Below are 27,692 nucleotides of genomic sequence, written 5' to 3'. Positions count from 1 at the left end.
GTTACACTAAGCCAGTGGTTCCCAATATTTTTTATTATGGGGACTCAGCCCACATTTTTTAAAAATAATAATTTTGAGACATGTAAAAAGTAATAAATAAAATTTTAAAGGTTTACCTCCCCCAAAATTGCTCAGAATACCCAGAAATAACCATTTTTAATACCCTATGACAATTGTATTCAATATTTCTTTGTGCATAAGAAGAAAAGGAAGGCTGGAAAGCAGAGGCAGGAAAAACAAAGAAAATGAAAGAAGAAGCAGGTGGGAGGGATGGAAACGAAGGGGAAAGAAGGAAGGTACATTATAAATTAAAGCTAGTCCTGAAGATGGCAAAGCAGAAAGATAGAAAGAGCTTGGACCTGTTATGATGCTATTGAGCTGTGACTGAACCAACCCTGAGATCCGACCTGCTTCTAGACTTTTAATGCAGAAGTTCTCAGCTGTAGCTTCACATTGGAATTGTCTGACCTGTTAAAAAATAAAAATGAAATGTAGCCTGAATCCCAGAGTTTCTCATTTAATCAATACAGGGTGCGGCCTCGGTGGCAAAATTCCTCAAAGCTACTTGGAGAGTCTAATATGCAGCTAAGGTTGAGAACAACTGTTAAAAATAAATCCTCTATCATTTAAGCCAGCGTTTCTCACACTTTAATGTTCACCTGAATCACTGGGGATTTGACAGGAATCTTGTCAAAATGCAGATTTTGATTCAATAGATCTAAGGTAAGGCCTCAGATTCTGCATTTCTTCCTTTTTTTTTCTTTTTTCTTTTTGAACCATAAATGTTTATTGCAGAAATTTGGCCACGGTTCCAATTAGGGGGCCCCAGGGACCCTCTGCCCAGGGCTGGGCAGATGGGATAGGAAAGGGTAGAGAGAATGTTTCTGGGCCTGAGGCCTCCGAGCTGTGAGATGATGTTGGGTGCCAGGCTGCAGGTGAGGCCTGTGCCATCTGCTTCTACATTCAGAGCCTTCACTATGTCATCCTCTATCACCATGGAGAACCTCTTGAGCCATCTCCCCTGCTGGTGGGACTGTCGTTCAGTCTGTGGCAGCAGCACTGGCACCAAGACATCTATGTGAAGGAGGGTGGGTACCTGGCGAGGTCCACAGTTTCAGCAGAGCCACGGCAGCCATGGCCCCAGTCAAGGTGGGAAATGCCATCCCAGCAGTTGTGGTGTTTGGAGGGGAGCCAGGGAACATGGTGAACCTGGCAGAGCTGTTCAAGGGCAAGAAGAGTGTTCTGTTTGGAGTTCCTCAAGACTTTAGCCCCAGCTGTTCCAAGACCCACCTGCTGGGGTTGGTGGAGCAGGCTGGGGCTTTGAAGGCCAAGGGGTGTCCCAGTGGTGGCATGTCTGAGTGTTAACGATGCCTTTGTGACTGGCGAGTAGGGATGAGCCCACAAGGCTAAAGGCAAAGTTCGGCTCCTGGCTGACCCCACTGGGGCCTTTGGGAAGGAGGCAGATTCACTGCTAGACTCTGCATTTCTAGCAAGCGCTCAGGTAAGGCCAAGGCGGCTGCTAAAGGATCGTACTTGGAGTAGCAAGGTTGCAAGCCAATTTGAGTAAGTCTTTCTGTTCCTTGCGGCCAAAAGCATCCCAATGGAAACATATTGCCAACTTGCATGTTATTTGATTTTCTGCCCTGAATGTCCCATTCTTCTTGTTTAAAAACAACAACAACAACAACAACAACAACAAAAACAAAAACCAAATAGACCAGGTGTAGTGGCTCATGCCATAATCCCAGCACTTTTGGAGGCCAAAGCAGGAGGATCACTTGAGCCCAGGAATTTGGGACCAACCTGAGGAACATAGGGAGATCCTGTCTCTACAAAAGCTTTTTTAAAATTAGCCAGGTATGGTGGTGCACACCTGTGGTGACTACTCCAGAGGCTGAGATGGGAGGATCACTTGAGCCTGGGAATTTGAGGTTTCAGTGAACTACGATTGTGCCACTGCACTCCAGCCTGGGCAGCAGAGCAAGACCCTGTCCCCAAAACAACAACAAACATACAAACAAACAAAAGTGTAAATAATGCTAAACTCTCCCAGGATATATCTTTTGTTCATTGTAATGTGTTATTTTTCTAAGAAACTGATGTGGCCTTTGGTCTCCAAATTAAAGTGTGTATTTCAAGAAAATTTCTTCTATTTTATCTTTAAATGTATTCCACCGCATTTGTTGATACTCTTCTTCAGTAACCCAGTTATGTGTGTGGAATCTCCTTTGTCTTTATTCTATATCTATCGTCTTTTCTACAACTGTTTCTATATCTTTATTATGTACATTTAATTTTGCACAATTTCTTCAAGACTTTCACTAGTTTGGAGTTACAATTTCTTTCTTGTTCCATTTAATATGGATTTCACTACATATGGCTTTTTTCTTTTTCATTTGTTTCCCCAAATATGCCAAATTACTTTTTATCTCCTTCTGTTGTCTTACAGTCTCTTTTGTGAATCTTTGTATCTCTTACTTGAGATATTTCCTTAACAACACTATGTTGTATGTAATTCCTTTGAGATTGCTTCTGTCATATTTTCAGTATTTCTTCTTGTTTTCCATATATAGAAAGAATGAGAGACAGAGAGAGATAACATGTTTAATTTTTTCTGCTTATATTATTGTATTAGGGTTCTCTAGAGGGACAGAACTAATAGGATAGATATATATAAAGGGGAGTTTATTAAGTATTAACTCACACAATCACAAGGTCCCACAATAGGCCATCTGCAAGCTGAGCAGCAAGGAGAGACAGTCTGAGTCCCAAAACTGAAGAACTTGGAGTCTAATATTCAAGGGCAGGAAGCATCCAGCATGAGAGAAAGACGTAGGCTGGGAGGCTAGGCCAGTCTAGTCTTTTCACCTTTTTCTGCCTGCTTTATATTCTAGCCACATTGGCAGCTGAATAGATGGTACTCACCCAGATTAAGGGTGGGTCTGCCTTTCTCAGCCCACTGACTCAAATGTTAATCTCCTTTGGCAACACTCTTACAGACACACCCAAGATCAATACTTTGCATCCTTCAATCCAGTCAAGTTGACACTCAGTGTTAACCATCACAATTATTTTTCTTATTTTTCACTTTTTATGCGTATATTACATGTTGATTCTTTTCTTAGTGCTCATCTTTGAATAAGGCACACAAACCCCCAAAGGCAGTGAGGAGTGGTGTAATTAGTGGAGTTAGTGCTAAAACAATCTGTAGCTTCCACTCAGCTTTATTGTCTGTTATACCTTTTCACCAAATCTGTACCTTTTTATTTCCTGGGGACACATCTCTCTTATTTTTGACAACCTCAAAATTAGAATGTCTTAATATTCTAAATATTCTTAATAAGGACCAAATTTTGACCATTAAAAGAGAGGGGAATAGAACTTGAGAAATAGGCTCATACAAATTACCAGGGTCCAGTGGTCAGGTGGTGGAACTGGGGGAAATTTCATTTAAAAAGGCAAAATAAAACAAAACAAAACCTGGATTAAGAAAATACCTAAAGACGAAAAGCCAATATGAATTCATTAACATCGTAAATGAACTTGTGCTTTGGTACACACAACAGCATCTGCAAACATTTGACAAAGAGCCCATGTGTGTGCAACACATGTTATTTACTCTGTGTGTGGAAAATGCCTTGTCTGCACATGGATTCACAGATCTCCTTTTCATTCACTTCTATTTATCATGTGCCCTCATGGAGTTTGGTTGAGTGGTGAGACAAACAGTAAATAAGTAAACCAATAAATAAGTAGTGTAAAATGTGGAAGTGTGTGAAGGAAATAAATGAGGTGTTGAGATGAAGAATAACCTGTGCCTAGGGTTGGTCTCTTTAAGCTGGAAACTGAAGGACAGGAAGGTGAGAGTCACGTGAAGAACTGGAAAAGAGGGACAAACAGGTTAGATAGAAGTTACACACCAGGAGCTTACCTTCAGGTGGCTTGCATATATATTAGAAACCAAGAAAAAGCTCAGGGAAGTGGATATGTGTAAAGCAGTTGGTACAAAAATCACATTAGAGATGCAGATAAAGTCAGAGCATAAAGACCCCTTTAGACCACCATGAGGAGATAATTCTATGTCGAATGCAAAGCAAAGTGTTGTAATGGCTGTAGTGTAGAAAACAGATTGGAAAGTCACTGTAAATGGATTAGGAAATAGATATAGACTACTCTAGTAATCCTGGAGACTGTTGGCAATCCTTGAACTAGGGTGAAGGCAGTAGGACAGAGGGAAATCTGTGAAGTTGAGATATATTCCAGAGATAGAATAGATAAGATGCTATGAATGTCTTAAATGTGGGAGGTGAAGGAGAGGGAGGCATCAAATCTGTCTCTCCCGTTTCTGGCTTGAACAGTTGAATAGTAGACAGCAATGTCTCTTACGGACATGAGAGCAAGGAAAGAAAATGTCTTCTGTGGGGAGAAATCAGAAGCTCAGTTTTGAAAATGTGACACTGAAGATGTTTCTGAGTATCCTACCGTGATAGTTAATTTTAGGTGCCAACTTGACTGGGCTAAGGGATGCCCAGATAGCTGGTAAAACACTGTTTCTGGGTGTGTCTGTGAGAGCGTGTCTGGAAGAGATTAGCATTTGAATCAGTAGGCCAAGTGAAACAGATCCATCCTTACCAAAGTGGGCCAGCTTCATCCAATCAATCCATCAAGGGCCCAGATAGAACACAAAGGCAGAGGAAGGACAAATTTTCTCTTTCTTCTGGACCTGAGACATCATCTTCTCCTGCCCCTGGGCGTCAGAGCCCCAGGTTCTCAAGCTTTCAGACTCTGGGACATACCCTAGTGGCCCCCAGTATTCAGGATTTTGGCCTCAGACCAAGAGTTATGCCACTTACTTCCCTGAGTCTCCAGTTGCAGATGGCATATCCTGTGACTTCTTGCCCTCCATAATTGCATGAGTTAATTCCCATAATAAATCCCATCTATGCTTCTATATACAGCAAGAGAGATCTCCCTTGGTTCTGTTTCTCTGGAGAATCCTGACTAATATACCTGGTGAACACATCAGGAAATAATTTTGATTGAGGCATTGAAGAAAGATCCGGAAAGCACATGAAAATTTTGGAGTCATCACAGCACAAAAGGTATATAAAGTCATATAAATGAATGAGGCAATATAGGGAAACTAAAGAAAGGAGCCTAGTGAACCTGAACAGTTCTAAGTCTTAACATGGCCTACATGTTGAAAACCATTGAATAGAGTTACACAGGCCTTATTTTAAGCAAGTTTTTTGGTCACTCATGACAGAAACCCCATTCAAGTTATATGAAGCCAAAAAAAGGAATGACTGTTTCATATAGTATAAGACCAAGAGTCCATATGCCTGAAGGCACAGATGGATTCAGGAGATCATATATGTCACCAGGACTTAGTCACTCATCATTTCTTGGCTCTCTTTTCCTCTATGTTGGCTTCATTCCAGGCTAGCTCTCTCTACGTGGTACCCAACAGAGCAGACTTATATTCTTTTATTAACAAATGCAGCATTAAAGAGAGCTTCTTCCTTTCAGTAACTCCAGAAAAATTCATGGATTTCTTCTGATAGTACTATCATGGATCACGGATCCAGTCTTATACTGATCACAGCGCCCAGAACGTGCTGATTGGCCAGGCCTGGGTCCCATGCCCATCCTCAGATCCAAGAGATGTGGACAATGACTTGACCTGAAAACAGGGGACATGTGATGCCTCAAAGAAAAAAAAATCAGGGTATCACTTCCAGAAGAAGAGTATATCAATGCTGGGTAAGGAAAAGCAACAGCCATGCATAGAGAACACTTCTTTCTCTCTCTGAAACATGCTGACTATATTTAGGCATCTGAAATTTCCATTTTTCCCATCAGACAATCAACATAAAAGTTGTCTTACCTTTGGTGGGTGGTAATTGTGTGTCAAACACTGGAGACAGCTGTGAATGGGGATGGGACTGGACTGTTGCAGGGTGACCCCAAAATTACAAAGTCAAAATAAAGAGGTTAACTTCTTGTCCCCTAAAAAGTGAGAATAGAAGTGGACAGATGAAGGGGAAGGCAGAAGCAATGAGAACAGCTGCTTATGGAAATGGCCAATCTCAGGATTATAAACTAGAGTGACACTGTGGTGTGATTGATATCTAAGTGCCACCTGTATATCTCTTCTTGCTCCGAGGCCAATGGCTGACAATTCTGTCAGGTTCTAGGGCCTGGACTCTAATAAGGAAACTTTGACAGTGAGTGTGGTAACAAGTAAGTTTAATACACAAAGCTTACAGATCCATTTTTAAGCTTTGCAGGAAATAGTATTGAGTTAGATGAAATATTTGTAGTTTTTTAAAATGGAGCCTGGCCCAACATTTCTGTGAAGCGATAGCTTGGAAAGCTCAATTGTGGTAATAAGTCTTAGTGGTACTTTATTTGCTTCATTCAAAAATACTAAATCAAACCCAGGTCCAGACTGCAGCGTGGAAGTAGCACACAGAGTAATTAGGTGTATGTATGAGCTATAGTCTTTGTTCATCATATAAAAGCATAAAGCCAGAACCACAGGGGGCTATAATTGGGTGCCCTGTCCATACCTTAATTGTATGCACTTTTCCTTTCTCTACCCCAGTGCAAAATGTAGAGCAGAAAACAGAGGTTTTGTTTTCAATTATCTGGGAATACACAATAGGCACCACTTCAGTAAAGGTAGTTCTTTATCTTTATGCTTTTAGGATTTGGCATATCAAATATGAATTCTCAAACTTTTAAAATACAGTGGTTTAGGAATGGTCCATAGGTACATTAATTTTAAGGCTAAAAGAGGTTCTTATGCTCATTTTCCAAGAAAACACCTCAGTTCTATGTGGGTTTTGTTCTTTTGTTCTGTTTTGTTTTTTTTTTTCTTGTGGCCATGGGGACAGGGAGGCTTGGCGGAAGGCAGCCTCCAGCTGAAGGAGAAGAACCCGCAGACTCGACAACTCACTGTAACCTTGCAGATGTCACTTAGTTTCTCTGGACTTCAAACCACCTGGAAAATTCATAAAAGTCAAGCTGGCCCAGCAACCAGATACTCAACTAACATGTGACTGAGGAAAAGGAGGAGAATCAAGTCTAGGCAAAAAAAAAAAAAAAAAAAGTTAAAAAAAGTCACCAATTAAAAAAAATAACAATTAACAGCATTCTCTTGTTATTAGTCTGAAATAATTGAATAGTCAGAACACTTTTCAGCTTCAAAAGGAGCATTGTCTGATGTCTTTTTCACATTTTCCCTACCAAATAGCTGTTTTGCTTTATTTGAAGGCAAGGACAATCACAAACAGTTTGAAATAATAGCCATGTCTAACCAGTCATCTTTGAGTTAATGTTGTCTGAGGATTATAGAGAAGCTTGTTTCATGAAGCCATTGGATTCATTTTCCATTTTCTCATGCTGTCTGAGTACTTCTTTTTTGCTAGTTAGACAAGAAAAGGGAAAATTTAAGGCAAAGAAAGAAGTTGTATTAGTTAGGTAGTCTGAACTACTGTAATCAATAAGGCCTAACAATTTTGATGGCATAATCATAATAAAAGTTTATTTCATACTCATGGAAGCGTCCTGAGGGGTGTCGCTAATCGGCCTCATTCTCCTCCACGCAGTGCAGTTAATCAGAGACCAAGGTTCCCTCCATCCCCAAGTTCAGTCATCCTTTTTTTTTTTTTTTTCTTTTTAGAGACAGGGTCTTACTCTGTTGCCCGGGCTGGAATGCAGTGGCACAATAATACCCTTGATCTCCTGGGCTCAAAGGATCCTCCCACCTCTGTTTTCTGAGTAGCGAGACATATATAAGCGCATTCCACCCCAGCTAATTTTTTAAATTTCTTTTGTAGAGATGTGCATGTTAATCTTAAGATGCATATTGGATTACACATATTGTTGTTGAGGTTTTGGGGGGTTTTATTGGTTTTTTTGAGACAGGGTCTTGCTCTGTCGCCCAGGCTAGAATGCAGTGCCGCAACTTCCCATGCTTAAGCGATCCTCTCACATCAGCCTCCCGAGTACCTGGGGCCACAGGCATGCACCACTATGCCCAGCTAGTTGTTCAAAAAAAAATTTTTTTTTTTTTGAGGCAGGGTCTTGCTATGTTGCTCAAGCTGTTCTTGAAATTCAGGCCTCAAGCAATCTTCCGCTTCAACCTCTCAAACTGCTGGGATTATAGGCATGAGCCACTGTGCCTGGTTCATCCTTTAAGTGTTTCTTGTCCTGTGAATTCAGCTAGTGAAAGGGGAAAAAGAACATGGAGAAGGCATGCCTCCTTCATAAATATGTTTGTCCTGAAGAGGCACACATCACTTCCAGTCATACTCCATTAGTGAGTGTGAGTTTTATGGTATACCACAATGCAAAAAGTGTCAAACAAATGTTGTTCCTAGCTGGGAAGCCATTTCACAGCAATATCACCATGTCATAGATGGGAAAATGGATTTGAAGTGGACCTGGCACCCTCTACTACAAAGATCTTCCGCCTTTTCCCTACATGGAACGCTTTGGACCCCACCGCATGCCATGCTGGGTTCAAGATCTGGCAACATGTGGGAGTTTGAAATTCTGCTTGGTTATTTGTAGGTCTGCCCAAAAGTTTTGGGTAAATATGGGCCTTACCTTTCTCATCTTTCAAGTGAGAGTAACAGTATCTACCACACTAGGGTTGTTCTGAGGACTAAATGATATAGTTTGCATCTTTGCTAAATTTGGGGCATATAGTAAGTGCACAACAAATTGCAGCTATTATTATCGTTATTACCCAACTAGGGACAAAATTCCTCAATGCTTATTTAGGCTCAGTTTGATAATTTACAGCTTAGGATTCTTTTCTTTTTTTTATTTTTTATTTTTTGAGAGAGAGTCTTGTTGTGTTGCCCAGGCTGGAGTACAGTGGTGCGATCTTGGCTCACTGCAAGCTCCGCCTCCCAGGTTCATGCCATTCTTCTGCCTCAGCCTCCCAAGTAGCTGTGACTACAGGTGCCCACCACCACACCCAGCTATCTTTTTGTGTTTTTTAGTAGAGACGGGGTTTCACTGTGTTGGCCAGGATGGTCTTGATCTCCTGACCTCGTGATCCACCTGTATCGGCCTCCCAAAGTACTGGGATTACAGGTGTGAGCCACCAGGCCTGGCCCAGCTTAGGATTCTCTGACACTTTCCTCTTATTTCTGTCTTTCCAGCCCCACCCTCACTCTAATGTGGCTTCACAATCTGTCTATACCCTCTTCTTATTCCAAGGCTTCTTTTAGCTGTTATGCACCCCTTCCATCCATGACTCCAAACAATTCTAGCCAAGTAGGGGAGGAGAAAGGAAGGCTCTGAAGCTGGGCAAATGTCTGCAGGTTCTTTGCAAAATTGACAGAGCACAGCACAGTGATTTTCACAGAAAAGTTACAAGATAACAATTTCTTGAGTAGCATACCAAGGTTCTGAGAAGCTAGCATGAGCTTGCACACATGTGCCCAGGTTTGCACACATGCATACAGTGAAGCCCTGTGGAAGGGCTAGTGTCAGTACACAGGTACTGCTTGCCTTATGTACTCCTAGAATTAGGGTGGTAAAGATATTCTGTCCCTTGAAATATCTGCCAGGGGCTACCTCAAATGGATGGGTCAAGGTAAAGTCGTGAAGTCCCATATGGTCTGATTAGCAGAGAACAGTCACTGTCTGTCCCATCACCCAGCTGGTTATCTCAGGAATGTCTGTAACCAGCCCCAGGGGTCCTGGGAGGACAGAGTGAATGGATCATAGAAATAACTAATACTCATAAAATGTTTACTATGTGCCAGGTGCTATGTAATTCAGTTCACACAATGTTACCTTGAAGTAAGTATTATTAGCCCCATTTAAAAGGTAAGTAAACTAAGGCTCAGAGAGATCATGTAATTTGTTACAGTATGTCTAGCATTGTAATAACTGGTAAAAATAAGTCTCAAAACCAGATCTGATTCCAAAATACGTGCTTTAGGTATGTTGGTAAAATATCTCTTGCAACCATTAGTGCACACATGTGCACACACATACAACTAGTGTATGTCCTAGAAAGGGAGGAAAAAGAGAGTCCCTTTACTACAGTGTCCAGATTCACTTACAGAATTCTCAGGATCTTGAGAAAGAAAGAGGTTTTTGCTTTGCAGGCTCAGACGTCTGACAAGAGGGGTTGAGAGAGAGACAAAATCTAATTGACTGAAGAGAAAAAGAAAGTAAGGTAAAGGTATTAAGTAGACCACACACGTCTCTCCTCACTGCCCTGTGCTAAGGAAGCACACAGACCTGTCGGAATGTTTCACCTCTTACCTCAGAGGATGGCAGGGACTGGGGAATGTAGGGCTCACATATTTATCTGCATGTGAATGTAAAATGTGATCCTAGGGATTATTTTCAACTTTACTTAGCAGAGGGTAGTACAGGGTTAATAAATCATATCACATATAGCTTAGCCTGAAAAGTGCAGGGCTAAAAAGCAAATGATTTCAAAACCAAAGAAAGTATAAATCCATATGTTGCTCTGAAATACAGAAATGCACCAACTTTAGCAGATGTTCTGGCCTGCTAAGGGAAGGCAGGTCCCTTGGTTTATGGAAATTCTGGGACATAAGAAACTCTATTTCTCTCCGGCTGCTTCTCCCTCATTTTCTAATGCGCAATACGAACTCCTTTCCCCTCAGTCAGTACCATGGTAAGACCCATGTTTGCCTCCTCTACTGTAACTATTGGCAAAAGTAGTTGCACCAACCTAATAGTCTCTTGCTTTCCCCTAAAAATTACAACGGCACATCAGTAAGCCAGTCAACAACCATTTACTGGGGGACCTTATGTGTGCCTGTGAGTGGTGAACAATACACCAGTAATCACAATATTGCTACACAGGAACATTAGAGGCAACTATCAGAGTGTTTATTTAGTCAGAGGATCATTGGAGGTTCCCTGAAAAGGTGATGTTGAAGGTGACATGCGAAAGTTAAGTAGGAGATCGCTAAGGGAGAAGCGGGTATGAGCATTTCTGCAAAGGAGACAGCACGTGTGAGTCCTGAGTGGTTGGGGAGAGGTCCTGGCATGCTTGAAGAGAGTGAGAAGCCTGGCATAGCTGTTTAGGTTGTTCTAACACAGTAGTTCTCAAGCAGGGGTGACCTTGCTCCCCAGGGGACACTTGGCAATGTCTGGAGACATTTTTTAGTTGTCACAACTAGAAGATGAATGCTGTTGGCATCTAATGGGTAGATGCCAAGCACGCTGCTTATCATCCTACAATGCACAGCACAAATCCCTAAAACAAGGAATTATCAGATCCACAATGTCAATAATACTGAGCTTGAGGAACTCTTCAACAGAAGCCCACAAACAGAGGCTTAAACAAAATAGGTTTACTTTTTAGATTTAACATCCCAAATGGGCTGTTTGGACTGATATGGCCAGCTCTAAACTGCCATACACCAAGGCTCCTTCTATCATGTTGCTCTGCATCTCCTGGGACAGGGGTTGGAAAATTTTTCCATAAAGGAGATTGGAAATATTTGGCTTTGTAGTTCAGATGGTCTCTTTTGCAGTTTCTCAGCTCTAACCTTGTACTGTGAAAGTCAGCACAGACAATGCCTAAGGGAATGGACATGGCTGTGTTCCAATAAAACTTTATTAACATAAACAGGTAGTGGGATGAGTTTGGCCTGTGGGCTATCGTTTGGACCCGTACCTTGTCAAATGTGCTTGGTCTGCATGCTAGCTAGTAGAAGGGAGAAGAGTTGGAGCGGAGGGTAGGCCTCCTTCCTTTTGAGGAACAACATGGAAGTTTTCTACATCCCTTCTGCTTGTGTCTTATTGGTCAGAACTCTGAAAGACTGGAAGTGGGTTAGATTTTGGATGGGTCATCACAGGCCCAGGGAAAACTCAGCTTGTTTTATTTAAAACACACACACACACACACACACACACACACACACACACACGGAAGAATGGCTACTGGACAATTGGCAGTGTCTTTAATTGCTGGATGCAGAAGTAGAAGGAACTCAGAATGAGGCTGGCAAGACAGGCAGAGTGAGATCATGCCCAGTCTTAGAAGTGAAATGCAGGATGACAATGTTTCTCTTAAGAGAAATAGGAACCTATTAAACAACTTTAAGCAGGGGGGTAGTTCTGGACCGTGTTTCCATTTTAAAAAGATTTCTGGCAGTGGTGTGCAGAATCAAATGCAAGGGTGATGCAGGGATGGGGGTGGGGCTACTTTGAAAAGCATCCATTATCCAGGAAAGAGAGATGGTGGCTTGAATGAGGATGGTGGCAAAGGAACGAAGTAAATGGATAGGAGAGAGATTTAGAAGGGAGAGTCTATGACATCCTACAGATTAAACTCCCACTTGAAGATTTAAGAAAAAGTAGCTTTATTCATAACTTTTTTAAGCAAAGAGAAAACTGGGAAATGATCTCCATCAGTACTGTCCACATTGGGGATCTGATTCGGCCTCAGCTGGTCCTTGTCTTTTCCTTCTGGACTCAAATGCCTATTATTTGTCATCTTTGGACAAAAGCCATCCTGATTCTCCCAAGCATGGAATTCTGGGCTTAAGTGACTCAGGATATAGATATAGAGTTCATAAGTCCCAAATGTAATGAGTGGGCAACCCCAGTGCTTGACATAAGCAAAGGGAGGATGTGACATGTGTTCTGAGACTGGCAGGCACCAAGGGAGACAAAAGCCTATGGTATAATTATGCCAAGCATATAATATGATGCAATCACTTTCTGTCTCCAATATGCCCCTCAGCACTGTGAAAGGGCTTTGAATAGCAGAATGCTCCAGACCTGTGTATCTGTGCCCTTGGAAGTCTGAGAAAGCCATGGCACCTTCTCTTCTTTCAGTCAACAATGCCATGGGCACTTATTGAACATCTACTATATGCCAGGGACCATGCTCAATCTTGGGGACACAGAGGTGAATAAGACATGAATTTATGACTTCCTCAAACAAATAGCTCTCCAATTGCTGCCTCCAGTTGGTCCCTGTAAACAAAGGATGAACAAGTGTTTTCCTCATTTGTTAAAAATGCATTTTTGTAATGAGGGCATCTTAACTGGCAATCTCAGTTATAGGATTCCTGCAAAGTTCCTTTGGTTTTTTATTTAGCATGGTGGACACATTTGGCTTTGAAAGACAGTGATGTCTCGTTATTCACTTTCAAGGAATTGCCTGAAAGACTATTGGAACCATTTCTTTTTCTAAAGAGAGAGGACATCGCGTTCTTTGTATCTTCATTTGTTTCGTGTGCTGTCAAAATCGTTATAGCGATTAACTGGCTAATAAACAGAATAATAAATAACTACAAGAGACAGATGATTCACATGTAACTCTGATATGGCCTCTTCTTATCTTTCATCCTCTAATTCCTTTATGGCAAAATTTGCCAGAAAACTGCTTCTTAATATCACTCCATTTCTCCCTCCATATCTATAGCCAATGAATAGTCATGTGCCACATAATGACATTCTTGCCAACCATGAACTGAATATACAATGATGGTCCCATAGTTTACAATGGAACTAAAAACTTCCTATAGCCTAGTATTTGCTAAACTGTATGTTTTACTGTTATTCTAGAGTGCACTTCTACTTCTTTCTTTCTTTCTGTTTTTGAGATGGAGTCTTGCTCTGTCGCCAAGCTGGAGTGCAGTGGCATCTCAGCTCACTGCAACTTCTGCCTCCTGGGTTCAAGCGATTCTCCTGCCTCAGCCTCCCAAGTAGGTGGGATTACAGGCTCGTGCCACCACACCCAGCTAATTTTTGTATTTTTAGTAGAGATTGGGTTTTACCATGTTGGCCAGGATGATCTTGATCTTTTGACCTCATGATCTACCTACCTCAGCCTCTCAAAGTGCTGGGATTACAGGCGTGAGCCACCACACCTGGCCTCTACTTATTTTTTTAAGTTGACTATAAAACAGCCTCAGGCAAGACCTCCAGGAGGAATTCCAGAAGCAGGCAGAGCTATCATAGGAGAGGACAGCCCCATGCATGCCATTGCACCTGCAGACCTTCCAGTGAGACAAGATGTAGAGGTGGGAGACAGTGACACTGATGATCCCCTGTGTAGGCCTAGGATAGTATGTGTTTTGTGTCTTGTTTTTTAACAACAAGTCTAAAAGCAAAACAAATTTTAAATGAAAAATAAGAAAAAGCTTATAGAATAAGGATATAAAGAAAGAAAATACTTTTGTACAGCTGCATAATGTGTTTGTGTTTTAAGCTATTACAAGAGTCTAAAAGTTTTAAAAAATTAAAAAGTTTAAAAGTAAAAAAAGTTATAGTAAACTGAGATTAACGTATTATTGAAGAAAGAAATTTTTAAAAATTTGGCATAGCCTAAGTGTATAGTGTTTATAAAGTCTACAGCAATGTCCTAGGCCTTCAGTTCACGCACCACTCACTCACTGACTCACCCAGAGCAATTTCCAGTCCTATAAGCTCCAGAGTAAGTGCCTTATAAAAGTCTTCCATTTCTCATCTTTTATACTGTATTTTTACTGCATCTTTTTTGCGTTTAGATAAATAAATACTTACCATTGTGTTACAATACATGTTGTACAGGTTTGTAGCCAAGGAACAGTGGACTATACCCTATAGCCTAGGCGTGCAGTAGGCCGTACCATCTAGGTTTGCAAGTACGCTCTATGATATTCACATAACAATGACACTGCCTAATGACAATTCTTAGGACACATCCCCTTTGCTGAGCAATGCTTGATTTTAGATGCCTGGCATCTTTGAATTCCATGCCTCCAGGGCAGAGCACCTGGGCCTGGGCCTGGTTTGCGGGTGATGGCTTCAGGAAGCGTAGGCAATGCCATCCACTGTAATGCTTGCCCCCCTTACAGTCATTCATTTAGTCTTAATGTTATTCAACTCAGTGTGTGCCTTGCACTATGCCAAGCACTTTACTTGTGTTTCCATGTAATCTAGCTCAACTCTATGAAGCAGGTACTAATAACATCTCCCTTTTATACAAACTCAAGTGAAATCAGTGACTTGCAAAGGTCATACAGCCAATAGGTAGTAGAATCAGGATTTGAATGTAGGTTTTTCTGACTCCCAAGTTCATACAGCGCTACTGTCTCCTTTAAACAATCTTTTCTTTTTTTTTTTTTTTTTTTTTTTCTGTCGAGACAGGATCTCGTTCTAATACCCAGGCTGGAGTGCAGTGGCATGGTCATGGCTCACTGCAGCCTCAACCTCCTGGGCTCAATTGATCCTCAGACTCTTAAGTAGCTGGGACCACAGGTGGGCGCCACCATGCTTGGCTAATTTTTAAACAATTATTTGTAGAGATAGGGTCTCCCTATATTGCCCAGGCTGATTGTACAACCATTTATTGAGCATCTATTTATTATAAGGTCCATATTACTCTATTTTGTTTTCATGGCCTCAGTAGTCTGAAGTTCTACTCGTTTTGTCTTGCCAAAAAAGCAACATAGTCATAGATAGTTGAGGAAACTAAGACAAACTAAGGCACATGGACCAAATACAGTCCTTTTGAAAATAAAGTTTTATTAGAGCACAGCCACATGTATTCATTTACATATTGTCCATGGGCTGCTTTTGTGCTACAACATCAGATCTGAAGAGTTGTGACAGACACCACATGGCCCGCAAAGCTAAGAGTATTTACTATCTGGCTCTTTGCAGAAAAAGCCTGCCAACCCCGATGGAGAGCACAATCATACATATTGTTTCTTTGATGAAATTCTTTCTTTCTAATGAATAGACTCGTCTTATTCAATGACTCAGGGTTGGTTTAACCATATATATTATCTGCTTAATTCAATGATTTTTTATCAAATGCCAAAAAACCAAGATAAGAAGTCTATCCATGGGGTGATTTCTATAAGGAGAAAAAAAAATGCACCATTCCCAATTAAAGTATGGAATGTTGAGCATCTTTTGGCTCTTCCCAGAAGATACTCGTAAGTCTTTGCTAGTCTCTGGAATTGTGTGCAATTTTTAGACCATCACTCCTCAACTCTGCCTACCCCATTCCATTTGTAAACTGGTTAATCCCCATCATGGCTAGGCAGTTATGACCCTTCTGGAAAAAAAGAAAAGCAAAAGGAAAAACATATATTGCAAAAATTAGAAACACTATTATTTAACTCCTATAGTTTAAAGAACCATCAGAAACTTAGAATACAGAGAAAATCAGTAGGAGCTCTCTGATTCCAGCTTTATCTTCATCTGTAAGCTTACACAACCCACAGATAAATTATAAGTTACTACAAAGATTCCCACCAATGACAAACTGACTCACTGTCCTTCAACTCCTTCCATCTTTCTGGATTCTACTTCTAAGGCTCTTTATATTCTGTCAAGATGGAGTGTGATGTTTGCCAAAATTACAGAGAGTATGCCAGCATTTGGACATGTTTTCCATTTTACCTGTATAGAAAAATACTACCATTGCTGAAGTTTTTTCCACGATTACTTTTTGTCCCTGTAGAAGTTCATAGCCAGCTTTGTGAAATGTTACGTGTCTGTTCCTGTACAACAACGAAATTAGAATGAAAGGTTAAAGTGAACTTTGTTAAAATATAACAAACGATTATCCTAGAAACACCATACCACTGTAGGACTAGTTTTGTTAATATTTTGTTTTGGCTTTTTCATTGCCAAATGCCAGTTTGATCTAGGTACCAAAACCACAGTCTCAGGACATGATTTCAAAGAACAGGGATGTCACATTTCTCTTGGTTGGCTGACATCTGAAAAATGCCTGAAGCCCTCCCAGAAGAAAAGATGTTATTCTTTTGTCATAAAAATGGTAAAAATAAAAAAAAAAAAAAACCAGCAACAGTAAAACAAAACACAGGGTAAGCGTATTTTTTTAGTACAGCCAAATGACATTTAAATGAAAGCATTGTGTGCTATATAGTATGGCCAGGAAGCTCTCTGGAAGTCACTAGTTTTGAGAGCTGCAACACTGTGTTCAGGTCTGTGTCTGCTGATGTCCCTGCCAAAGCAGTTTATATTTTACTGTAAAGAGGTCCCCTTGGATGAAACACTGAATACAGTTCTGGGTATTTGAGGCTCTAGACATCAAGAGAAAGTGCTATCATACTGCAGGGTTTCACATGTCAAATCAATCAGCAAGGAGATGGCCCATGGAAGCAGTTTATAATATTCCATTCCTGAAGAGAATGCAATATTTGAGTGTGACCTGTCTCACTTGAAAACAGAAAGTCGAATCTTTACCACCACCCTGAAATAATAATACTCAGCACCTGTGTAAAGTCTTCAGGGGTTTCTACATATAAAAAATTAGTTAATTAACAATTATTACTATATGCTAGGTAAACATGGATTATTATTATCATAATTTTACAGACCAAGTAAATGAGAGTACAGTAGAAGGTGCCAGAAGAAAAATTAAAATTAATGAGTTCCTAGATCACAGGCTTGAGCTGCAAAGACTTTAACGAGCTTGTTTATGTTAAAGAACATACTGTAAAGTGATACTTAAACATTGGAAAAGCAGCTTTTCCAAATTAGTTATTAATGAAATTAGTGCTTGTGTGTATTTGTATGTGTACATATATGTATGTATGTATATATATATATTTTTAATGATTTTATAACTTCCCATGCATTTGTGATGATTGAATTGTCTTATTTTTGATAGAGGAATTCATGTAATCATAAGTTTTACTCTTCAGATGTCATGGCTTGATTTTTTTCACCTTAGGAATAACCAAGTATCTCTGAGGTTTAAGAACCTAAAAAGTGTGTTAGGACCAGGAAATATATGGGTAAATTACAAAGCCAATCAACATGTTTATTGAGTGGTCAGTAGGAGCCAAACAACATCCCTGGTCCTGGGGATGCAACACTGACCAACATTACAGATATTTTTACACTTTAAAACTTTAAGTTCCAGTTCAGAAACTGTACCTTTCTTGTGATTTAGCTGAAAGAAGAGGGTGATGACCAGTGATGACTCCTGTAATAAGACTATAGTGGACATACATTTTTTGTCTTTCTGGCATCTCTTTGTGGGAAACACCTCATTCCCCTACCTTCATTTCCTGTGGTCTGGGTGAGAATGTTTCCACTCCCTGGCTCAGCAGTCGGCAGATAACCTGAGGCAGGGCAGGAGTCATGCCTTGAACACTCATAGGAACTATTACGAAAATAGTGCTCTTTGTGCTAGGGATGATAAGCTAGTGAGATGCAAATGTGGACTCCAGAAGCTGTATAACCGTGTGGGGAGAGTCTGCCTGAGAAGGAAGCTAACCCAGAGGAAAGCAGAGCAGATTCTTCATGTGTTCAGGAGAGCACCTGGATGCAGCCATGCCTGAAGTCACTTTACTTCCTGGACTTTTTAATGATGTGGCCTATTCTCTTCATTTTAAAAATTCCTATTCACTTCGAATTAGGCCTCAGAAACTTGCAGCCAAAAAGAGTCTGAATGCAATTTAATTCAGTAATCTTTAAACATGTAGCCTTTAGCATGAACAGGAAAATAAACCCTAGTTTAATACATATAATTTTGAAAAATAAAATAGCTTACGAATGTATATAGACAAATGGAGAATGACACTTGTGTATCTAATAGCCATCAACCCCTTCTTCCTTATTAACAGAACCTTATGACTATTTTTGCACTTTTAGAATAGCTTTGAGATGTAATTCACATGCCACAAAATTCACCCTTTTAAAGAGTACAATTCGGTGTTTTTTAGTATATTCACAGTTAGGTAACCATTGGCACAATTAATTTTAGAACATTTTCATCATGTGAAAATAGGAAACCCCTACCCATTAGCAGTCATTCCTCATTTCCCCCTTCCCCAAGCTTCTGGTAAGCCCTAATTTCTACCTCTACATATTTTATATAAATGGAATAATAAACATGTGGTCTCTCATTTGTTCTTTCACTTAGAATAATGTATGCAGTGTAAGTCCATATTGCAGTATGAATCAGTACTTCATTTCTTTTTATGGTGAATGGTATTCTACTGCATGGATATAGAACCTTTTGTTTATACATTCATCAGTTGGTGGATATGTGGATTGGTTCAACCTTTTGGTTTTTATGAACAATGCTGCTATGAACATTTGTGTGTGAGTTTTGGGGTGAACATGTGTTTTCAGTTCTCCCCATGAGAGGGACTCCTAGGTCATGTGGTCACTCAATATTTAACATTCTGAGGAACTGCCAAACTATTTTCCAAGGTGGCTGCCCCATTTCACAATCCCAACAGCAACATGTGAGGATTCCAATTTCTCTGCATCCTTGTCAACACTTGTTATTGTCTGTCTTTTTGACTTAGGTCGTCATAGTGGGTGCAAAGTGATGTCTTAGGGTAGAACCTATTAATATCCCAGGAAGCAATTTGCCTTTGTAAAGGAGTACATTTCATAAATTCTGTTGCTGTTGAGATGTAAGAGAAGGTAGTTGGGTGGAGCTTCCAGAAAAGCTCCTGAAGGAAGGGGCAGGTCAACCTGATTAAGTTAAGCTACTTCCCCTAGGTTAATCAGGTTGGCCTGCCCCTTCTTCCTCCATTTTTCTGCCTGGAATGGTTGGCTGGGCAGCAGCTATCTCGCTCCATGAAATGAGCATAGAGATCAGGCCCTACAGATAATGGAGCAGAAAGAGAAAAGAATCCTGAGTCCTTGATGACCTGGAAGCCACTATACCAGCCTCAGCCTGTTAACTATGGCTCATATTTTTTTACTTGAGAGAGAAATTAATTTCTAACTAGTTTATTCCATGGTTATTTGGATGTTCTGTTATGCTCAGCTAAACAATTTTTTTGTTCCACCAGCATATATGTATGCATGTACATGTATGTTTATACGTAGGTATGTATGTGAACATTTATATGTATATATACACATGTATATTCTGTACAAAACCTACCAATTCACAACCAGATAGTGATCTACTTATTCATATGGGAGTTGGCTGTTCATAATTCTGAATTGATTTTGTTATGGGAACAACGTTCTAAATGTTGACAGGTACTCCAACTAGGCCACAGAGGCCTATTTAACTCATACTGTGATACATATACCTCATGCTGGTAGTACCAACCCACACTTAAGATCTGAGCAGCAGGAACTTACATGGAGCAAGAAGAGGGAACAGTTATTTGTTCAATATTTATTATGTTTCTACTAAGTGTTAAACATGGGGGACAGAATGTGAACTTGATTGCCCTACTCTATAATAGAGTGTAATATGTGACATGGAAACTAGACATTGATCAAGCTGTGCTCCTCTGCTGCCCAAAATACTTCAGTGCCATCCAGTACTAGAATCAATTCAGTTTCCTTCCTCCACAGGTCCTGCAGGTCCATGTCCATTTGGTTCTCGCCTACACTTCTACCCTTGTTTGATTCTTCTCTGCTCGGCTTACTCTGCTCCAAGTTCTAGGTACACTCTGTCTAATTCAAATAGACCATGTACTTGCTTCGAACCTCAGCACTTTCTCTTGTTCTGTCTGGAATGTTCTTCTCCCAGCTATTCCTGGCTCATTCTCATCCTTCAAGCGACAACTCACACTTCCCCTCCCCAGACAGCCCTATTTCAAATGGGCCCCTTTGATTTTTCTCCAGCACGTGAGCTTCTTTTATGGTGTTTACAGCAGTGATTCTCAAACTTTAAGTGCACACAAATCACTTGGTGATCTTGCTAAAAGGCAGATTCTGATTTGTAGGTCCAAGGTGCGGCCTGAGATTCTGCACTTTCAACATGTTTCCAGGTTACGCCCATGTTTCTGGTCCCCAGACCATACTTTGAGCAGCATTGTATTAAGGAACTTATCATATTCCATAGTCATCTCATTTATTATTCATTTATTGATATCTGCTGCTCCTTACCCTGAAATGAAGGATTAAGAGGGATAGGACACTGCTTCTTATTATTATTATTTTGCTAGCCTCTGTAGCCCCAGTGTAAGAACAGCCTCTTCTTTGCATATAATAGCTACTAAATAATTATTAGATAAATTAAGACATTTCAAGTGTGATTAATGTTATACAAGGGTATGTGCATAGGGCTGTGGAAGCTAATCCCATCTGGAGAATTGGGAAAGGAGAGCCAGACTTTTGCAGACCAGACTTTTGCTCAAATTAGTAAGAAGCATTTTCACAATTCTCGTTCTTCTGTCCAGCGTCCCTACTGTGATAACTCATCCTGACTTACCAAAGTCTTCAAAAGTCTCCAGAATAGAGAATTACTTTCTCTTCTCCCTACCTTTCAACCCAAGGCCAAACGAATGTGTCAGGCCCCAGGATGGCTGACCTTGGCTGTGTTAACAGGCAAGCAGTCTGACCGAAATGTTTCACACTTGTTTTTGTGGATGACTGCTGCACCTTATTACACTCTGGTGGTACTTTCATTTGGTAAAAGCAGATCCTTATCTAATTGTATAGTGCTATTTTAGCTAGCAGAATACAAATATTTAAGCTTCGGGAAGACATTAAAAAAAAAAATGTAAAAACCCTTGAGTTTTTGTTTTTTCTAGTCCTAAAGCCACAAATTATCCAGACCCTAGGAGCAGCTGAGGATTGACACCCAGAAAACATGGCGGGGTGGAGTGATTATCCATATCATTTGTAAGGGAGTGCCTCCTGAGCTGGAGCTTATGGAGGAGGATGCATAATGCTCATGGTGATTAAGAGTGAGAGTTCTGAAATTCTCCTGTTGATATCTCTGACTGGAGGGATATCTTATGTAACCTTATAAGGTACCTATACCTACTTAGATATCTTATGTAACCCCTATAAACCTCAGTTTCTCCATCTGTAAAACAGGGTGGACAACATATCTACCTCTCTATGTGCTGTGAGGACTAATGAGACAACGAAGGTCAAGTGCTGAGCACAGTGCTTGATACCTAGTAAGAGTTCCAACAAAGTGGTAGATATTATTATCATCTTCTGATTAAACATGCTGATGGAAAGAACACTAAAAACAGTTTAAAATCAGAATGGGATCGTGGTGAATATAGAAATAGTATTTTTATTAGGCTTGGGGCCACATTTTGGTTACTAAGTGCAGAATCAGATGATAAAAGGAAGGGGTAAGAGCAAAAAGTAGTGGAAGCCCCAAAAATCATTTGCAAAGTGACCAATCCAGCTGTCCACAAGGAATTCATCCGTATGTAAACACTCAGATGCTTCTGGGACGGTTGAGTAAGTATCTAATCCATGTCAGAAAAATCAGCTACTTTTCTCAGGAGGCCTGCCACGCCGAACATTCATCTTCCTACAGTTTTCACTCATGTTTATTGGTATGGGGCCTTGAGTTTCCAATTTATAATAACATCCCTCTCTCACTGTGCTGCATTCACCAGGTGGTTCCACAGCCAGCAGAAAATGTGGGCTGACAGCATTGCCTGACTTCAGTAATGAGCATAAAGCTTTCTTAAAACTGTGGTTCTCAATCTGGCACTGGCCATGTCTGGTTGTCACAACAAGGGGTTGTTACTATGTCTAGTGGATAGTGGCCAGAGATGCTCCTAAATATCCTGCAATGCAGACGATAACCTCCCCCCCAACCCCTCACCACAACAAATAATTATTTGAATGAAAATGTTGGTAGTACCAAGGTTTAGAAACTCTGCCCTGAATTCCTTTTTCCTAATAGTTTTGGCTCTCATTTCTCCTGTGAAGTTCGGTGACTGAAATCATATGCATGGTCTTGCCAGATCTGACATTGTAGAATTTTTTTTTTTCTAACCTCCAAGAATTTTGATACTAAAATTAACCAATGAGGAGTGGCACAGACTTTCCTTTTGCCTAAAGAGGCCAATCCACAGTAGGCTATGGCTTCTCCGCGGCCTCAGCTGTAGCATTTCAGCAACAACCTCTCAATCTGCCATCTGGGAGACCACCCGAGGGGTGGTAGAACATCTCCAAAAAGAAGTGTACACCCCAAGTAAGCACTAATTTACATTTATGGTGTAGGACAGAACTTCCCTGTTTCTCAAAACCAGTTTGGTTTGAAGATTATCACCCTGTTGACACTAGCTCATCCTGTGAAACTGACAAGCCCACACACCTTTGGTGAAAGAATTTGTTTCCTACCCATTATCTGAGAGCCCATGAGTAGCTTAATGAATATACTGATGGAGGATTCCCTGGCACAAGCTTATCTGAACAAAGGCCAATAATATTCCACCCCATGCAGAATCCTATCAAAGCAATGCATTAATTGATTAAAGCAATTAAAAGTCTCCACCACAAATAGGCAACAAATGCCACCAACACTGATTAAAGAATACTGTCCAGTGACCTCAACCATGCACTGAAAAATCTAGTGAGTGACAACTTTTTAAAGGTCAGTTCGAAACAAGTAATCCTTATGAACATCAAGGCAATTCTTTCACTCTGATGAAGCAGTTAAATAGTGAAGGTCATGGGGCTTTAGCAGCCACATAAAAGAAAGAAGGAAAGCAATTAGACAAAATGGATGTTGTAATCCCACTTTCCAGGCTCCAGAGTCTTGCTGAATACAGAGCTCCCGCTTCACTGTTCAGAACTCTCCCGCTTCACTGTTCAGAAACTGGCAGCAGATTCCAAATGAGAATTCCATAGATTGATTCCACTCTCACCAATGCTGACTTCGTGTTTCTTAGGAATGTCTATAGCCTTGAGAGGTAAAAAAATAAAATCCATGGATGATGCTATGAACTTTCCACCCATTTGGAATTCCAAAAATATTCCTCAATGCTCAGGAGTGTTGCTGAATGCTACCCAGCAAGGTTTGCTGTACTGCTTGAAAAGCTACACCAAAGCAGGGAATAAACGTCCAGATCTATGGATCGCCAGGGTTTTCCAATCAAGTGGGAATCCAAGGACCAGCAGGGACTAGCAGTATTGGCATCACTTGGAAGTGCTTTCAGTGTGGAGATTCTCAGACCCCGCCCCAGACCCCCTGTATCAGAACCGCAACCACATTAAAATGTGAGAAACACTCATCTACAGGACCCTACAGGGCAAGTTTGGTTTTTGTCTTGTTTTTTTTTCCTTCTTCCAGCCAGAGTTGGAGACTCAGGAAATGACACGGAAAATGACAAAGTGTACACACAAAGTCAAAACTGAAGGAGGGCAGTTGTTGACATGATCATGGGAGTGATCGAGTCTTCTCCCAGTTCTAACTTCTGCAGTCAGCATCGCTTCTTTTGTAATCGCGGGAAAATAATTTTCAAATGGAGCTAACCCTCTCACAACATTGTACTAATGATCTTTAAAGCGACGGATTTAGAAGCGCTCAGCACCAGGCTTGCCACACTGCAGGGCAGACACTTCAGAGGTGTTAGGTGAAGTGGATGGAGCCAGCACGCTAGCCTCTCCCACTCCGACAGCTGGCGAGCAGCTCTTATCCACCAAAATTTCCCCGGGTAGATTCACCCAGCTGTCCTGGAAACCTGCTAAATCCTGGAGGTTCGCAGAACCTCTGGTCGGAACTGAAGTTGCAGCCGGAGCGTCCCGCAGGCTCTGTAACTTTCTCTGGAATGAAATAAATAAAGACCGTAAGTGCTGAGATAGCGGGCCCCAAGATATTTTTAGTCCTCTGCAATCAGCCACTAGAGGAAGGGGGAGGGAGAAGGGAGTAAAAAAGTTTTGATCCGTTCAGGAAGGGGCTCCAAGAGAACTCGTCTGGGAGAAAGCAGTAGCCTCAGCTCCAAACTCAGCGAGCTTTTTTTCGGCTGGCGTTTTGCCTCCTATAGCTTAGACTGTAAGAGAACAGAAAGGAGTTGCCCGAAAGGATTCAGGCTGGCGTTCTGGGCTGGCTCGTCCCGTCTGGCGAGCCTCAGTGTCCACCCACGCGCTTCTGCCTTCCAGCCTCCTCCCTTTTTCAGGGGGCTGGGAGGCCTCCGAGGCAAGATGTTTGTGCGCTCGCGCTCGCGCAAATACGGCCGGAGGAGTCCTGTTCCTCGGGCATTTTCCGAGGAAGTCTGGATCAATTAGGCTCAGTCCGGGGAGAGCGAGTGAGCGGGCGGGCGGCGCAGCCGGCCTGTCTGGGCCGCCTCGTGGGGAGGGAGGGGGCGCCCGGCCGCCCGGCGGCGACCCCGGGGTCTGGCCGCCACCATGGGCTTCGAGCTGGACCGCTTCGACGGCGACGTGGACCCGGACTTGAAGTGCGCGCTGTGCCACAAGGTCCTGGAGGACCCGCTGACCACGCCGTGCGGCCACGTCTTCTGCGCCGGCTGCGTGCTGCCCTGGGTGGTGCAGGAGGGCAGCTGCCCGGCGCACTGCCGCGGTCGCCTGTCGGCCAAAGAGCTCAACCACGTCCTACCGCTCAAGCGCCTTATCCTCAAGCTGGACATCAAGTGCGCCTACGCGGCGCGCGGCTGCGGCCGGGTGGTCAAGCTGCAGCAGCTGCCGGAGCACCTCGAGCGCTGCGACTTCGCGCCCGCGCGCTGTCGCCACGCGGGCTGCGGCCAGGTGCTGCTGCGGCGCGACGTGGAGGCGCACATGCGCGACGCGTGCGACGCGCGGCCCGTGGGCCGCTGCCAGGAGGGCTGCGGGCTGCCCTTGACGCACGGCGAGCAGCGCGCGGGCGGCCACTGCTGCGCGCGAGCGCTGCGGGCGCACAACGGCGCGCTGCAGGCCCGCTTGGGCGCTCTGCACAAGGCGCTCAAGAAGGAGGCGCTGCGCGCTGGGAAGCGCGAGAAGTCGCTGGTGGCCCAGCTGGCCGCGGCGCAGCTCGAGCTGCAGATGACCGCGCTGCGCTACCAGAAGAAATTCACCGAATACAGCGCGCGCCTCGACTCGCTCAGCCGCTGCGTGGCCGCGCCGCCCGGCGGCAAGGTAGGCGCCTGCTACCCGCTCTGACCTCCAGCCAGGCTCCCTGGGGTCCCTGGGGACCCTGGGCCCCGCCCCATCCCTTTGGGTACAGGGATGCCCCGAGCTTCCCCGGAACATCCCTGCATCCTCCCTCTTCTTCCACTGCTTACCAGCTGTGTCACTACGTGCAGGTCGCTGAACCTGCCCGAGGTGGAACACTGTGGTCCCTATAGTCTAGACGTAACCGGTAAAGTATAGCCGCAGAGCTTCAGGGGTTCTGGAAGGACGAAAAAGAATCCACAAGCAAGTGTAGGATAAGAATGAAGAATGCAGCTCCAGAGTCAAAACTGCGTTCAAAGGCTTTGCTGCTCAGACCAGCTGGGGGATCTTGGGCAAGTTGCTTACCCTCTCGAGGTCAGAAACCTATAGACTGACACTCAGGAGAGGAAAGATGGGCACACTGCGTGAATTGTATCCGTGCATCCTCTAGGATTCCAGAAAAAAATAAAGGGAACCCACAGCCATGTAGAGTAAGTTAAGAAGGATACCAGAAGAGAGGCCGCTGGGGTAAAAGCTGGATGCAAGCGTGGGCTTTGCAGCCAGCTAGCTGGCTGACCTTGAGCAAGCTGCTTAACCTCTCTAAAGTTGGAAACTATGGCCCCTAGAGACGTGGTATACAGAGTAAAAACACAGCCAGGCACCCCTGAGGTATTCATCCAGGGATTTCAGAAAGAATTAAAGGACCACTCTGCCCCCAGCAAGTATAAAGTAAAATTAAGTGTAAGTTATCTGGAGTTAAAACTGTTTTCAAATCTGGGCTTTTTGCTGACCAGCTGGGTGAACTGACTTCATTCCCAGGTCCCTCAGTTTCCCTCAGTGTGAAAGGTTTTTGTCAGGCTTCAGAGAGAGATTTTAGTGGAAGGGCCTGGTACTGTGCCTGGCAGAGAGTAAATAAATGCTCAACAAGTGTTACCTACAATTAATTTTAACATCTCCACCTGAGCGGTCCCCTTGAGCGAGGGTTTACTTTGCTCCAGGCTGGGTGCTGCATTCTTCCCAGTCATTTCCTTTTTAATCAAGTGAGGTAGGTGTGACCCTTCCCATTTAGTAGATGAAAAAAAACTGAGGCTCATTAAGGTGCAGTTTCATGCCTGGGCCACAGCTTTTGGGTGCAAAGCTGCGTGTTGAACCTTTGTGTGCCCATCTTTCCAGCCCACGTTCTTAACCACTATCATGTCACCCCTCAGTGCAACCACAAGTACCATTTATTGAGTGTTTATTAAGTGCTGTCAACAATAGGAAGCACTTTACGTGCATTACCTATGTTGTCCTTTGAGATGAGGGAACAGACTCAGAGAAGTTATAGAACTTGTCCAAAATTAAATAGTGACTGCGGGAGCAGAGCTGGACTCGGATTCTACCTCAGAGTCCTCAGTTTTGGGGCATATTGGCATTTTGGACTCCATAACTCTTAGTCGGGGGTGCGGGGTACTGTGCTGTACATTGTAGGATGTTTAGCAGCATGCTTGGCCTCCCTCCCAAGTCGTGACAATCCAAATATTGTCAGGTGTCCTTTGGAGGGGCAAAGTCTCGCCCTGGTTGAGAACCACTGGTTTCCGTGATTGCAAAAGCCACATTTTCAACAGCTGGGTGCTTCTGCCTTCCTGGGGAGGGGCCTGGGCCTGCTGCCACTGCTCTGGTTGCCTGCTCCAGATGGCGTGGCAGAAAGGGGAAAATATTTGCCCGAGGCTCCCCCAGGGGCCTGTGTCTGGTTTGCCTCCCCCTGCCCTCTCCCAGCCCCCCTTCCATACGTGCACACCAGGCCTGCAAGTTTTCGACCTGGCCCCCCTTCCTGGCCCTTGGCCTGTCTGTCAGCTGCAGTCTCAGCAGCTGGCCAGCTCTGGGCGAAGGGC

At 42.8% G+C, this 27,692-nt stretch overlaps 1 protein-coding gene and 1 long non-coding RNA gene across 3 annotated transcripts in view; one reads left to right on the top strand and one right to left on the bottom strand.

Annotated features, from left to right (window-relative positions):
- Positions 1 to 21,986: 21,986 nt before the first annotated feature.
- On the bottom strand, positions 21,987 to 26,325 carry LOC102136945 (uncharacterized). Its single transcript, XR_274754.4, has 2 exons — positions 25,950 to 26,325; positions 21,987 to 24,498 (listed from the first exon to the last, which is right to left on the bottom strand). It is a non-coding gene; the product is annotated as an uncharacterized lncRNA (long non-coding RNA).
- PDZRN3 (PDZ domain containing ring finger 3) overlaps positions 24,965 to 27,692 on the top strand; it is a 239,773-nt gene continuing 237,045 nt past the window's right edge. For both annotated transcript variants that reach the window (XM_045385870.3, XM_005547625.5), the window contains exon 1: positions 24,965 to 25,803. In XM_045385870.3, coding sequence (XP_045241805.1) covers positions 25,081 to 25,803 — 723 coding nt within the window. In that variant the 5' untranslated portion in view covers positions 24,965 to 25,080. The remainder of the gene's footprint in view (positions 25,804 to 27,692) is intronic.

Source organism: Macaca fascicularis, chromosome 2 (genome assembly GCF_037993035.2).
Source record: "Macaca fascicularis isolate 582-1 chromosome 2, T2T-MFA8v1.1".
Lineage (NCBI taxonomy): Eukaryota > Metazoa > Chordata > Mammalia > Primates > Cercopithecidae > Macaca > Macaca fascicularis.
The sequence above is the reverse complement of the archived record's forward strand: the minus strand, read 5'-3'. Positions and strand labels throughout refer to the sequence as shown.